General features: G+C 42.2%; 1 protein-coding gene across 3 annotated transcripts in view; it reads left to right on the forward strand.

Annotated features, from left to right (window-relative positions):
• Positions 1–829: 829 nt before the first annotated feature.
• The window catches only part of si:dkey-151g10.3 (serine/threonine-protein kinase WNK1), a 43,077-nt gene continuing 30,595 nt past the window's right edge, over positions 830–13,311 (forward strand). For 2 of the 3 annotated variants that reach the window (XM_034696311.1, XM_034696312.1), the window contains exons 1-2: positions 838–1,415; positions 11,360–12,510. In XM_034696311.1, coding sequence (XP_034552202.1) covers positions 11,788–12,510 — 723 coding nt within the window. In that variant the 5' untranslated portion in view covers positions 838–1,415; positions 11,360–11,787. Of the gene's footprint in view, positions 1,416–11,359; positions 12,511–13,311 lie in introns of all 3 variants that reach the window. The other variant, XR_004633059.1, reaches the window with a different exon arrangement.

Consider the following 13,311-nt stretch of genomic DNA (forward strand, 5'->3'; position numbering starts at 1 on the left):
TTAGTATTTCTTTGTTCACCACAAGTTAACAAATGATATATGAGTAACACAAACCCAACAAAGACGAGAAAAAATAAATAAATACAAAACAATACAAAAATAATGACAATAATAAACAAATAATAACTAACAGTGCAAACAAAAAGGAAGATAAACATAAGAAAACAAAGTAAATAGACAAAAATAAATAATGATCATAATAATACATATTTTTAGATAACTTTTCAAGAAAAACATAGCGTCCCAACCCACACTTTGGGAACCCCTGAGCTAGATAACCATTAAATAGGTCATTTTCTGCATCATGGAGTGTATTAAGCACATTATCAATCAATCAAGTTTTATTTATAGAGCATCTTTCATACAAATCAAATGCAACCCAAAGTTCTTTACAGCGATTGAAAAACAAGAAAGAAGCAGAAATGAAACAATGGCAGGACATATTAGGGGAAGATAATAATAATAATAATAATAATAATAATAATAATAATAATAATAATACAAATAATTTGAAATAAAAAATAAGAACAACATAAAATAAAATAGAGACCAATGCACACCAAAATAAAATAAAATATAAGCAAATAAGTTAAAGCATCAAAATTAAGAATAAAAATGGTTAAAATAAATTATATATTTGTTTGTCCTTTGGTTCATAAAATAGTGTTGCAAATTCCAACTCTATTGTAGAGTAACAGCTGAAATAATCGTCCAGATTTAACATGGTCTGTTTAAATCTGGCACCCACGAGTAGTATTTGAAAGCAGCATCTCAGCAACATAACAGGCCTCTGAAACAAACACACACCACCACACTGCCCTCTGGTGGCGGAGTGAGGTAAGTGTCGCTCTCTTCGTGAGGATGATGATGATGAGTCCACGGGCAGGCAGGCAGAGCGCGCTCAGTGCACACGGGAACCTGCTGAAGGCCGTCGGACTCGTGCGTTGTAAATTATGTACATAAGTTACCGATAATATTCGGGTTCACATGAATGGCCGGTCGCACAGCTCGGAGCCGTTTAACCGAGTAACGAGTGGGACAATCTGAAGACCAACCGCCAGAACTGGACCACGTACACCAAGTCCTCTGAGCCTCACACACAGACCGAGCCTCGACGACTCCAGGGGGGGGGGATTTCAGCAGATCACACCACGGCCAGCGCATAACATGTAAAGAGAAGAACAAAGCGGATCTTTTTTTGTAAAGCTTTCTTTTGTACATTTATTTTTTCAGTGGGAATGAGATAATTTTGTAGGCAGACAGCCCAGTGTAACTCGCGTTTAATACCGTTCGTTAAAAGCTAAAGGAATAATATAAAATCCAGTTATCAGTGAGTTAGCTAGCTAACTGGGCTGAGCAGATCCTCTTTTTTTAATGCATACATACCTGGACTGAAAAGCTTCGATGTAACATGGGTAAGTGATGTTTGTTGTTATTTCTAATTGGAATAAATGTAATTATTCCAGTACTTTGGTTCCCTGTGAGACTACCATAATTTGGTCAGTGTGTGTAATCTCTTGTAGATGGCTCATTAGATATTTATGCTCTCCTATGGCTGCGTTTCAAGCTGAAAAGAAATGATGCTGTGTAAAAAACACTGGAGTCAAGTGCAGAGCTGCGGCCAGTTATAGCTGTCAGGCCCACAGATACCAACTGTTCAGCCCATCATTTGAATGATTTGCCTGCGCCCGGGGCACGAAAGGCCAGGAGGTTTGGGAGTATCTGATTTGTGGTGGTGTCAGTCACCGTGCTCTCCTCCTCGCCCTGTACTGTGATTGTACTGTGTGTGTCTTTCACCGTTTGCATGGCGTTTCTAAAAAGTCAGCTGAGCGACCAGTCAGCCAATGGCTGCACTTCATGCTGCGTGCACAACCAGGCATCTCTGTGTCTTTGCCTATATGCTGTGTCCTATAAATAACATACATCACTTCAACTTTGATGATGCAGAGCCAGTGGCTACAAGCCGCACCGTGGTGTCTTTTCTAACATGCATTTTCACAATATGCATGTTAGAAAATGAAAATGATAGCACAATTAGTCACCAACTGCATCCTCATTTATATCATCCATTAATTATGCAGCAAATGTGCATAACTCCTCAATCCTTATATTAAAATTCCACAGATTAATATTTAAACAAAAAGCATCTAATAGTGCTTATAGGAGTGACAGAAGTGGACTTGAAACATTAGGGAGAAATCCTTCCTCCATAAAAATGGCTGACAGCTGCTAATCCACTAATATTAACACTTAGATGATCTCTGAGTGCTCCATCATCCGTAAAAGTTCAGAGAGCATTTTGCAGAACAAAAGGGGCTCAGATGCTGATATGAGCTGCAGCAGTAGTAAGCTACTTTAGAATCATGTAATCCTGATTCATCATTGGCTGATTAAGGAGCCTTTCTCTCACCTGGATTAGAGGAATCCTTCAGTGTGGAGTGGTTCTGCTGGCTGAGGGGAGTAAAAGAGAACAAAAAGAGGGGGTTAGATAACACATATTCTCTCTGTGTGTTTCTCTTTCTCTCTCAGTGAACAGTGCTGTGTGTGTGCTACCTACACTCCACTCTCCCATGCTTGACCTGGATTGGACAAAAGTCCTTGTTGTGTTTCAGCCTTGAGTTCCCCTAATGGGTAGAGAACAATCAGTGTGTGTTTGATCCTAGCGGCTAGCGTTTTGATATTTTATTTTTTCAAAAAAGAAGATATTTTTTCAAAACACCACCTTGACTGATGCGAAGGGAAGCAACATGTGCTGAACCAACTCGTGCAATCATTAAGTAGGAGGAGGAGTAATCAGAGCAGATTTAATTACATTCGCAGTTGCACATACTCTGCTCTTAAATGACTCTGCTGGATTCAGATAATTCATGCCTTACCTCAGGCTGATTCCAAGATTTCTCTCATTCCTTTACATTGGATTTCCATGAACTCTCTCCAAAGTATTTCTGATCAATTCATTTAGCCATTAGCTTGTGTACCCTGCTATATATATTGCACAATGCCTGTCTTGAACATTATAACTGATTGTTTTTGTGCCACATACCAGAGTAAGCCTGAGCACCTCCCTTTTTATATTGCACCAGTAGCAGCACAGTCAGTGTATTCATGCACCTGCTGCTTACAGATATATGTCCTGGTATGACTGCATCACAGAAGTCATGCCTGCCTCACAACACAAGTTCACTAAACATGTCACTGTGGTCAACAGCTGAGTGGCCCACTTCACATGTACACTGTGATCTTAGGAAGAGTTGCTGCTTGAATTCATTCAAATTCTGGCCAGCAGCTCTCAGACCTTGCGCTACCTCTGCCTCGTCTCCTCAAATCACTCAGCCTCCATCTCCTCTTTAAATCTCTGTGGGAGTAATGCTGAATCGGGAAAAGAGTGGAGAGATTTAAGTGTTGCATTTATCATGCATGGAAAGGTTGTTGTTACAGGGAGATTTTGGTTTGGTTGGACCAACACAGCAGGATTCAGAGAGCATTATAATAATTCAGTCAACTAGATTCAGAACATTTTATTTTTTTACATATTTCTCTCGCACTACACCGCCAAGTGACTCAGAGCCTTTTTACTCACTCCTTTTTACCTTCCTCTCATGAAGCGGCTCAGTCTAATGACAAAAACAAAGAGACAGTATGCAGTAGATGAAGAACCAAACACAGGGACACATATAAACATGCTGAAATTCATTTGTGCTCTGATAACTTCTCATCCGACCTGAATTACACCTGACAAAACACCAGGGGCCTCATGTACAAAAACGTGGTGTATGCTCTTTTTTCATGGCCAAGTTCAGATGTATCAAGAGTGAAATGACCGTGGAGATGTGCGGTGCCTCACGCCAAATTCATGGCTGGCCTACGCACATTTCTACAGCTGTTGATCCTTGCGCACAGATTCATACATCTGGATATTTTTGTGCGTACAACGTTTTCTGGATTTGAGCGTACGCCATGTTTCAGTAGGAGATCCACGCAAGTCTTTGTACATGAGGCCACTGATGTATCAACAAGTTACAAGTTAAATTTGCAAATCATCTCGTACATTGAATCATTTAATTTGAAAAAACAACGTTTTGAAAAGACCAAACTTAGTTATTGACTGGAGGGATCTTAGGGATTTGTCTGACATCAATACCATGCCGTACCAAATTCACCGTACCAAACCATACCGTACCGTACCATACCATACCATACCATACCATCAGTGGTGGACAAAGTATCCGTCTTCATTACTTAAGTCAAAGTATAGATCCTTCTGGTCAAACGTTACTCCAATACAAGTGAAAGTTGTCCCATCAAATTATTACTGGAGTTAAAGTACTGGAGTACTTGTTTTTAAAAACACTTCAGTATTCAAAGTACTTTTTAAAATATCTCAAAATGTATTTTCACAAAGCATAAGTGCAGTCAAGAATGCATGGGTGTACATTCTGCTACATTATATTTATTCAGTAAAATATTGAAATATAAATGGCAACTAAGTAACTACAAGCACAGACAAGTTGGTTAAAAATGCTCATCTAGAATAAGACAGGTTTGTTAGCGACAGACCTCGATATGCTTTCTCAGGTTAGATGGTGATGTTTTGTCGGCTGTGATGAAGTTTATGTGGTAAACAGATCAGAAATTTACAACAATACGATCATTCTATATTTCAAAAACCTCAAACATGGGTTTAACATATGGCCATGGTGCTCAGGTAGAGAATGATCATCCTTCTCGGCCATAGCTATCATCACCATGACTAAATGAACGGATTAATCTGAATAATGTTTGATCTGCATTTGCACTACACTCAATCGAGGTACGGCTACACCATTTAGACAAACCACACGCAAGTGCACAATGCATCTGCTGACTTCAAAGCAAAAGTAGTGAGTAACTAGAGCATTGATAGAAATGTAGTGGAGTAAAAAGTACAATAATTGTCTTCTGAATGTAGTAGAGTAAAAGTAATAAGTTCCCCCCCAAAATAATACTCAAGTAAAGTACAGATAATCAAAAAATGTACTTAAGTACAGTACTCAAGTAAAATTGCTTTGTTACTGTCCACCGATGCATAACATACCATACCATACCATGCCATGCCATGCCATGCACTGCCATACAATGCAGAGCCATGCCATTCCAGGCCATGGAAGGCCATGCAGTGCAGTGTGATAGGATGCTATGATAAATGATCTGATCTGATATGCAATACCACCTTACGATACAGTTTGACCTGATGCCCGATACAATGCCCATGATAATTATGACATTACTGTAAAGCCCCAGGGAAGCCATAATTGTATCCCATGAGTTAGGACAACAGTTTATCACCATATCCCCAGTTTGTCCCAACTCAAATGTTTAACTTTAAATTCATCAAGCTTGGCTCAAAAAACTTTGCTCTAGGGTCAGTTTAATTTATGAAATGTAAGAAAACAGCAGAAAGTTTCCTTCTTTTATACTTAGTTAAGAAATGTCCAAAGTTCATGACGAAGATAAAATAGAGGCAAATCTGTATAATTAAGAAGGCAAAATATTTTAATTTTTGGCTCTTTAGATTTACAAAGTACTTTAATGAATCATTTTCAGTAGACTGGTAAATGAGTTGTTCATCAGAGCTTCATTTGAAACAGTTTCCATGACTTGGTGTTTAGCAGGAACATCTTCCTGTCACAGATTTACTGCACAGCAGCCCCTCACCCTGCTCAATCTCGGGCCTCTGCACTCAGGCTCCCTGTGCAACTAAACATACCAATGGAAACTATTCCTATGCTAATGTAACCACCTCATGTTTTCAACCTTTCTCCAAACACTAACAGCATTCCTACTTGTCCTTCCCTCTCCTCTCCTCGTCATCATCTCTCCTAACTCCACGTACGACTGTGGCTGCTTTTGTCTGGTGCAAAAATTTAGCTATAGTCACTGCTTTCATTCTCACAAACATTGGCACATATTTTATCAGGCAAAATCCCTCCCCAGCCCCCTTTTTGTCTGTGCCACCCCCCTCTCTTTATCTCTCTCTTGTTCTCTTTCACACACACATTTTTCCCACCCCTTCTACTAGCCAGCCCCCCTCGCTTCATCTCTCCTTCTCTCTCTCCCTCCCTCTCTCTCTCTGTTTGAAACTCTGCTGTTTGCCTGCTCCCATCAACTACAATCCCTTCCTGTCCCCCTCGCCACTTTTTATTCACTCTTTTCATCTACACGTCCCCCTCGATTGCAAAAAAGGCACTGTCCTCGCACACGTACACACACACTGCGACACACACACACACACACACACAGAGTCCGTCGGTTCTGCTTTTGCCCGCCTGCCTAATTTTCCACCAGCAGTTTGGTTCCAGGGGATTATGAAAAGATAAAAAAGTGTTGTATGCAGATAGGGTTGCAGTGTGTTTATATGTTTAAAACTGGAGATGAGAGACGTCTTTGTGCACAGTGTAAAAAGTGACTGCATGTGATTTAGGATTTTTTGTTCTCCTCTTCTCAAAACTTTGAGCACAGATAACACAAGAGTTCAAGAGGGGAAAAAAACAAACATGGTTTTCAGTGGGTTTTGAGAAAAGAATAGAAATCAAATCTTTGGCAGTCATGAAAAAAAAAGGTGTCACAAAGATTTTCGTTGCACATTTCAGAAATGATTAGGCAGCTGCAGGTGTTCTCCACAGAAGCCTGGAGGGCAGGCAGAGTGCAGCGCGTCAGATGTTCACTTCTCATGCACCGCAGCGCTGATATAAAAAATGAGCAGACAATGATTCTGACATGTGAACTCGATGTAAGCTGCAAGCTGGGGTCACTCCGGTCCTGAGGAAAGATGTCACCATTTCAACAGCGACATGTGTTTTATTGTCCTTAATACTGGATCTGCTATTTCACCCATTGCCGGATCATTTGCCTGCTGTCAGGAAATTCCTCTCGACATTCTTTCATTGAAAGCGGAGATGGGGCTTGGGTGTGGGAATGTTTGCTTTTGAAGTGTCTGTTTATATGTTTTTGTCTCTTGTGCAAAGAAAGAATATGTGTGAGAGGGTCCAACAGAAAAAGTGCAACACAAAGTTTTTGCTAGCCTGCTGTGTCTCATATCTGTATCTGTGTATTTTGAAGGGAGACTGGATGGGTGTGAGAGACAGCGATGGGGTTGAACGTGTTTGATGTACTGTGATAACTCTGTCCGGTATGTGGCTTTCATGGGAACTCCTTACCCTGGGGACATTGGCGAATAAGCTCCTGTTTAAAGGGCAACTTCCCTCTCTTTATCGCCTGTTGTTTTTCCCCTTTTTTGTCCCTCACATCATTTTAGCCTTTACCTTTTTGGTCTGACCACACACTACAGTATGTCCTCTCTGGGCCACCACATCTCTGCTCATTTTCTTTAGTGCACAAAGTGTCAGATGAGACATTTGTCCTCTGTTGTTTAGACTTGCTAAAAGGAGTAGTTGATTGCACATGAAGACAATTTGAAGAACACATAAGTGAATACTTTTTGCTTGCTTCTTCTTCTCAAGAGTGAGGATTACCCCGTTTTTCAAGTATTTCCTCCTTGTAATACTTGGCATACTTATAGAGTGATTGCAAAAACAGAAAATATCGTTAGTCACACCCTTCTGTTGAAGTTGTCTCAGGTGACACAGCAACACACACAACAGTTAAGCCATGGCCTTAAATGGCCTTAAAACCTAATGTCTAACCAGTTCCACTTTTGTGACTACTTAATGTGCATTTCGACCAAGAGTTCCAGGGTCTTTTAGCCCCCAGAACTAATTTCCCCGGAACTAAAAGGTTCCTGTGCCCCCATTGTTGTCTGTGTTTCGACCGCGGACTGAAGTCCCCGGTAGATTGTGCAAATCAGGCCAGTGACATATGGAGAAAAAAAAAGATATTGAATAATATTTTGAAATCTTAATAAATAACTAAACTAGTATGCATTCACAGGAACTCCTTCTGTGTTTCAACAACTGTGTAAACTCCACAAACACTGTTACTTTCAACCGAAAGTCCCAGGACCTTTGAAAAGTACTACCCCCTAAAGCAGGGGCTTTTCAGGGGGGAGATTATCTACCCCTGAACTACATTTAGGCCCTGGTTCCTCCGGTCAAAATGCACGTAGTTCAGGGGTAAAGTTCCTGCGGTCAAAAAAGCACCTTTTGATGTTGGGTTTTAAGGCTTTTCAGACATACAATGAAATTATCTTTTAGTTCTTTGTTGAATTATCCAAAACAGCCATATTGCTCACTCATATTCCTCTAGCTGTTATGTGTGGGAGGCTACAAGCTAAATGCTAATTACAGCTTGTCTCTTGGAGCATGTGTCTATGTCTCTGGAATGTTGCCCAACTGGAAGTCTCCCTTTTTTCTTCTAGAGCCTCTTAGCAGTTGGTCTAATATCAGCCTATTGTGTTGCCAATTTGACAGACAGCTACTTGCATCGCATGAAGGAGTCCTCCTCTTTGAGCCCCAGAGAGACAACGGGCTTGACGTAAAGTGTTAATGACTGTGTTATAAAAGAGATAATAGATTTGGTGAGCCACTGTATGAGCCCCCAGTGGTCATGGTGGGCTTTGCTAATTAAAGTTGAGAGGGAAAAAAAGGCTAGGGCTGTTTTCGAAACGGCCTGCTACATACTACTTACTAATGTAGTAGGGAGTAGGTACTGCCTACTACATACTGTGTTTGAATTAAGCATGTAGTATGACTGTTCTGTTGGATCTGTGTTGCAGTACGCTGGGCCAGACGTTACTGAATTTCCGGTTTTGGAATGTGGAAGTAAACAACGGCCAAGCTGATAGTGAAACTGATTCTTCAGCATCACTTATGATTTAAAAAGTTAGGAAGTAGTTTATATGGAATTTAATAATTTTCACAGCACCTAAAACATTTATATAAACATTGTTTATATACGAGATCAGCTGTTAACAGCCCGTAGCATGTCGATGCTAAACGATGCTAGGCTGATGTTCCCTGCGAGCTGAGGAGAAGGAGGCAAGGACAACGTGCTGGTATTGAGGTTCAAGCTAAAAGAGACGACATCGACCTGTCCTTCCACCCACTGTTATGGGGATCTATCTACGATAAGGTAGACGAGCTAACCCAGCACCAGAAAGAAAACTGGCAGAGTAGCATCATGCTAACAGAGCTAACACTGGACACGAACGCCACATTGGAAGGATTTCACCTGCTGAGGGCGGACAGGCTACAGGAGAGCAAGACTGAACTAACTGGTGAAGAAGCTCAGTCCTGGACCCTGTGGAGGTGGTGGCTGACAGGAGAATTATGGCCAAGCTGTCGTCTCTGATGGACATTTCTTCTCTATATATATTCTTGTTGAAATTCTTGTGATGTACACCTTATTGTTTGCTGCTGTAACTCCATAAATTTCCCCGTTGTGGGACTAATAAAGGAGTATCTTATCTTATCTTATCTTAAAAACTGAGTTGCCCCGTCAAAATAAGAAGAGAAAAGAAAAGGCGGAACGAGCACTGTGCATTGTGGGAAACAGTACGTGAGGCAGACTGGTCCGATGCATACTGAGGAATTTTCCTGAATCAGTAGACTTCCAGGGAGTTTTGGCATACTGCAGATTTTGCTCTTCTTCACATACTACTTACATACTGACTTTTGGCCAAATCAGTATGTACTGCTAGTATAGTAGGCGGTTTCGAAAACAGCCTAGACCTGCTGCTGGGACTTTGACTGAGCCCAGTATCTGTCACAGGAGAACACATTTCAGAGGCCAAAACAGACTGTACATGTGTGGTCCTCAGGGACTGAAACTTTAGACCGGGGTTGCTTCATACTGTGGCTCTTGAAGTGGCCCACATGTTCGGTTTGTAAAGTAACACGAGTGTAGTTGTAAACTAATATGCAAAGTGCGGTAATACCCTCACCCAGACTGCTCTTTTTACTTTTCATTTTCTGCACCATTACTCGCCAGGAGAGCCCCATTTCTTCAGCCCAGCTTTTGTTGTTAGTATGCATTAGCAGCCCCTCTTCCTGTAAATTTTACTCAGCAGCTCAATCTTAAATCATAAATGGGGACTCTGAGCTTTATTGCATCCCTAATTGGTAGCTCAGCCCCTTCTCTTAGATATTGGCTCCAGAGTGACTCCAGGGTGGCTTCTGTCTTGACGAAACTGATCATAAGCTGTCAGAAGTCAGAAGAGATATGATACCTAAGGCCAGATGGGGGCTGATAGAGGAGAAGAGATAAAGATGTCATCCCAAAAATGCCTACTGGTGTACACACACTTCCTCATACACGCACACACACACACACACAAACCCAAACAGTGAATGAGTAACAGCATTGCAGGAATCTTGCCATGTCAGAGGACACCAGCTGTGTTCAGTTTCACCTTCTGCTCACAGAGGATAACACCAAGGGCCGATTTAAAAGAGTCTATTATCACCCTGCCTGAACGCTCCACTGAGTGTGCGCTGAGTGATGCTGTCAGTGGATCATAATCATAATCAATGTTTGGGATATTTATGAGCTCTTATTTGCAGATGTGTTGTAGTCACTCCAACATAGTTCAACAATCCCTCTGTGTATGAATTATTCACACTCCACCAGCCCATAGTTCATCATTCATTTTTAATGCAGGGATCGCATACTTCTTCTAACAGCAGCTTTCTGTCGACTAATGGAGCCGTTGAATACGACTTAAAGTCACAAGATGCTGATAAACGTGCACTTGAAGTTTGATGACCACATGTGTGACCTTTGACCTGGCTGACTGGAGATTCTTTGAGGACTCTTTAGTGTAAATGTCAAAGTTTAGTCCATAACAAATAAGCATGTCCTGTGTGGGTTTTTAAGGATGTTCCTACCTCATAAGGGTGCAAGTTAAGAAGCCAGAGTTCACGAGTTACATTATCTAATTAATTACCTCAGGTCACTTTGCCAGGTGGCTGTGGAAAAACACCATTTATGGAAGTTTGTGAAGTTTTCCCCTGTGATTGCTGGAAACTTTGTACCAGCTATGGAGCTCATTAGAGTGTAGACATATTAGGTTGTCATTAATGTTTTGCTATCTTACCAGTTGAATTGCTTAAATGCATTAGCTGAGGTTTAACAAGCAATCAACACTTCACTTTTTGAGGAAGATACAGACTCTTTGCAAGAGTTAGCTGTTTTTTTTTTCTTCTCCTGGGAAGATGCTCCAAGGATTGTCAGTGTGGTTAATCCTTTAATGTTAGTGTGTTTGTTCCTGTGAAGTCCAGGGACCCTCTGACTGTCTTTTCCAAATGTATACCTTATACATTACAAACAATATCCCATTTAGATGATACATATGGCAACAACACGACAATAATTATATCCCCTGACTGTCTGAGTATTAATGCAATCTTCTGTTTTGGTCTTGCAGGGCTCACTTGAAGATCCTCACACGGTCCTTTGAAAGAACAACGCTGCAGCTTTCCCAACAGGCTTGAAAAGAACTCCCGCTTTATTGTGTTTGTAAGAGCTGAAGATGTGTGGTTAACTTTGATTAGTTCCTCACATTAGTGGGATCTAAAGAAAACGTAGGAGATGGTGAGGAGGAAAGTGAAGAAGGAAACGGTTTTCTAAGAGCTGTGATCTCACCCTCCAGACACAGACTGGAGGGAAGTGGGAGAGGGTCATCAGTTCTAAAGACGGCCTTCAGTCACCTGCAGCTCTGGAAGAAACACCTAACAGACTAGCAGGGGTGAGTGGGTGACCACAGAAAGAGAGAGAGACGGGGACTGACGGAGGAGAAAAGGTTAGGAGGGGGAGGAGGAGGTCTAGGAGGAAGAGTGGGAGAGGCCGTTCTCCATGGCTACCGACCCAGGAGAGCCTACAGGCACCGAGGAGTCTTCGGAGAAACCTGATGGACAGAAGGAAGAGGACACAGAGCGAGAGGGCAGGGCTGATCCACAGAGGGAGAGGACACACAGCACCCCTTCGGACTTCCCCTCCTCCCAGACTCAGGAGAGGAAATTGGGAGAGGATGGAGGAATCAGAGGAGGAGGAGGAGGAGGAGGGGAAGCCAGCCAGTCAAGTGAAGACAACCCAAGCAGGCGGATTTCATTCTCCACGCCTTCCTTAACAGTGGACACTGGCCAGAAACGACTGAGGAGGGAGAAGCGCTTCTTCAGGAAGAGTGTGGAGATTTGTGAGCAGGACGATGAGGTGGAGGTGCCCCCAGAGGCACCCCACAGTGCTCCCCCTCTAGAGCTGGGCTCCACAGACTCAGTCTTCACCAGCAGTGCCCAGCAGCAAGGAGATGCTTCATCTTGCGCTGCTATGGGCCATGACCCTTCAGGCCCCAGCTCCAGCCAGGAGCCCGGCAAGGATGCTTCCTCCTTGGCTTCCGCCCAGAGAGGGAAGGAGAGGGACCGTGAGCAGGAGGAGGAGGCAGAGATGAAGGCGGTGGCCACCTCACCTGGAGGCAGGTTCCTTAAATTTGACATTGAACTGGGCAGAGGAGCCTTTAAGACTGTGTATAAAGGCCTTGACACAGAGACCTGGGTGGAGGTGGCTTGGTGTGAACTTCAGGTGAGATCAGCTGTTCTCTTCACTTTGCCACATATGTAACCAAAATGATGAAGCCTGCTTTAGCTTGAATAATAAACTCTAGGATAGATTACTCCCAAATAACTAACAGATTGAAATACAGTATTATCCAAATTATGTACACAACCCAAAGATGTTAATGGAAACGCTTTATGCCAACAAATATCATTTTAAATGAGTGTGCTTCAAAGAGCCTTAAGCTCAGCAATATCGCTCTGTGAAGTGAATCGCGTTAGGTGTCTCAGGAGCTTTTCTACTGAAATCTGGGAATCTTAGCACGTTGCCTGCTCGCTATTCATGCAGGGAGTCTGCAGTTCAGTGGAGACAGGGGTGAAAAGGAGGAGCATCGCTTGTAGTTGACTGACAGCACAAAGTAAAAGTGGAGGCTTTGCCTTTTCTAGGACTGTTATGAATAATAGAATCACAGGCTGCCAGCACTTCCTCTTGTTGTTGTGGTAGAGTATCCTATTAGAAGCAGCTTTTTTTGTATTATCCGGAAATAAAGGAATTCATGAAGTCATTCAAAAGGTAATAATGGCATCTGAGATAATTGTTCATTTCAGGGTTTCCATTAGAGATAGGCCGATATGTTTTTTTCAGGGCCGATACCGATACCGATTATTTGTAGTCAAGGAGGCCAATAACTGATATTTGGAGCTGTAACTGCTGCAGGCGGAAGAGCACGTCTGTGTTGCGGCCGTATGGTGCAAAAACAAACAGACTTGCGGCAAATTAAAGTGCTGAAAAAAATCCAAGTGGAGCGTACAACTAAACAGAATTGAG

This window comes from Notolabrus celidotus, chromosome 11 (assembly GCF_009762535.1).
Source record: "Notolabrus celidotus isolate fNotCel1 chromosome 11, fNotCel1.pri, whole genome shotgun sequence".
NCBI classification, from domain to species: domain Eukaryota; kingdom Metazoa; phylum Chordata; class Actinopteri; order Labriformes; family Labridae; genus Notolabrus; species Notolabrus celidotus.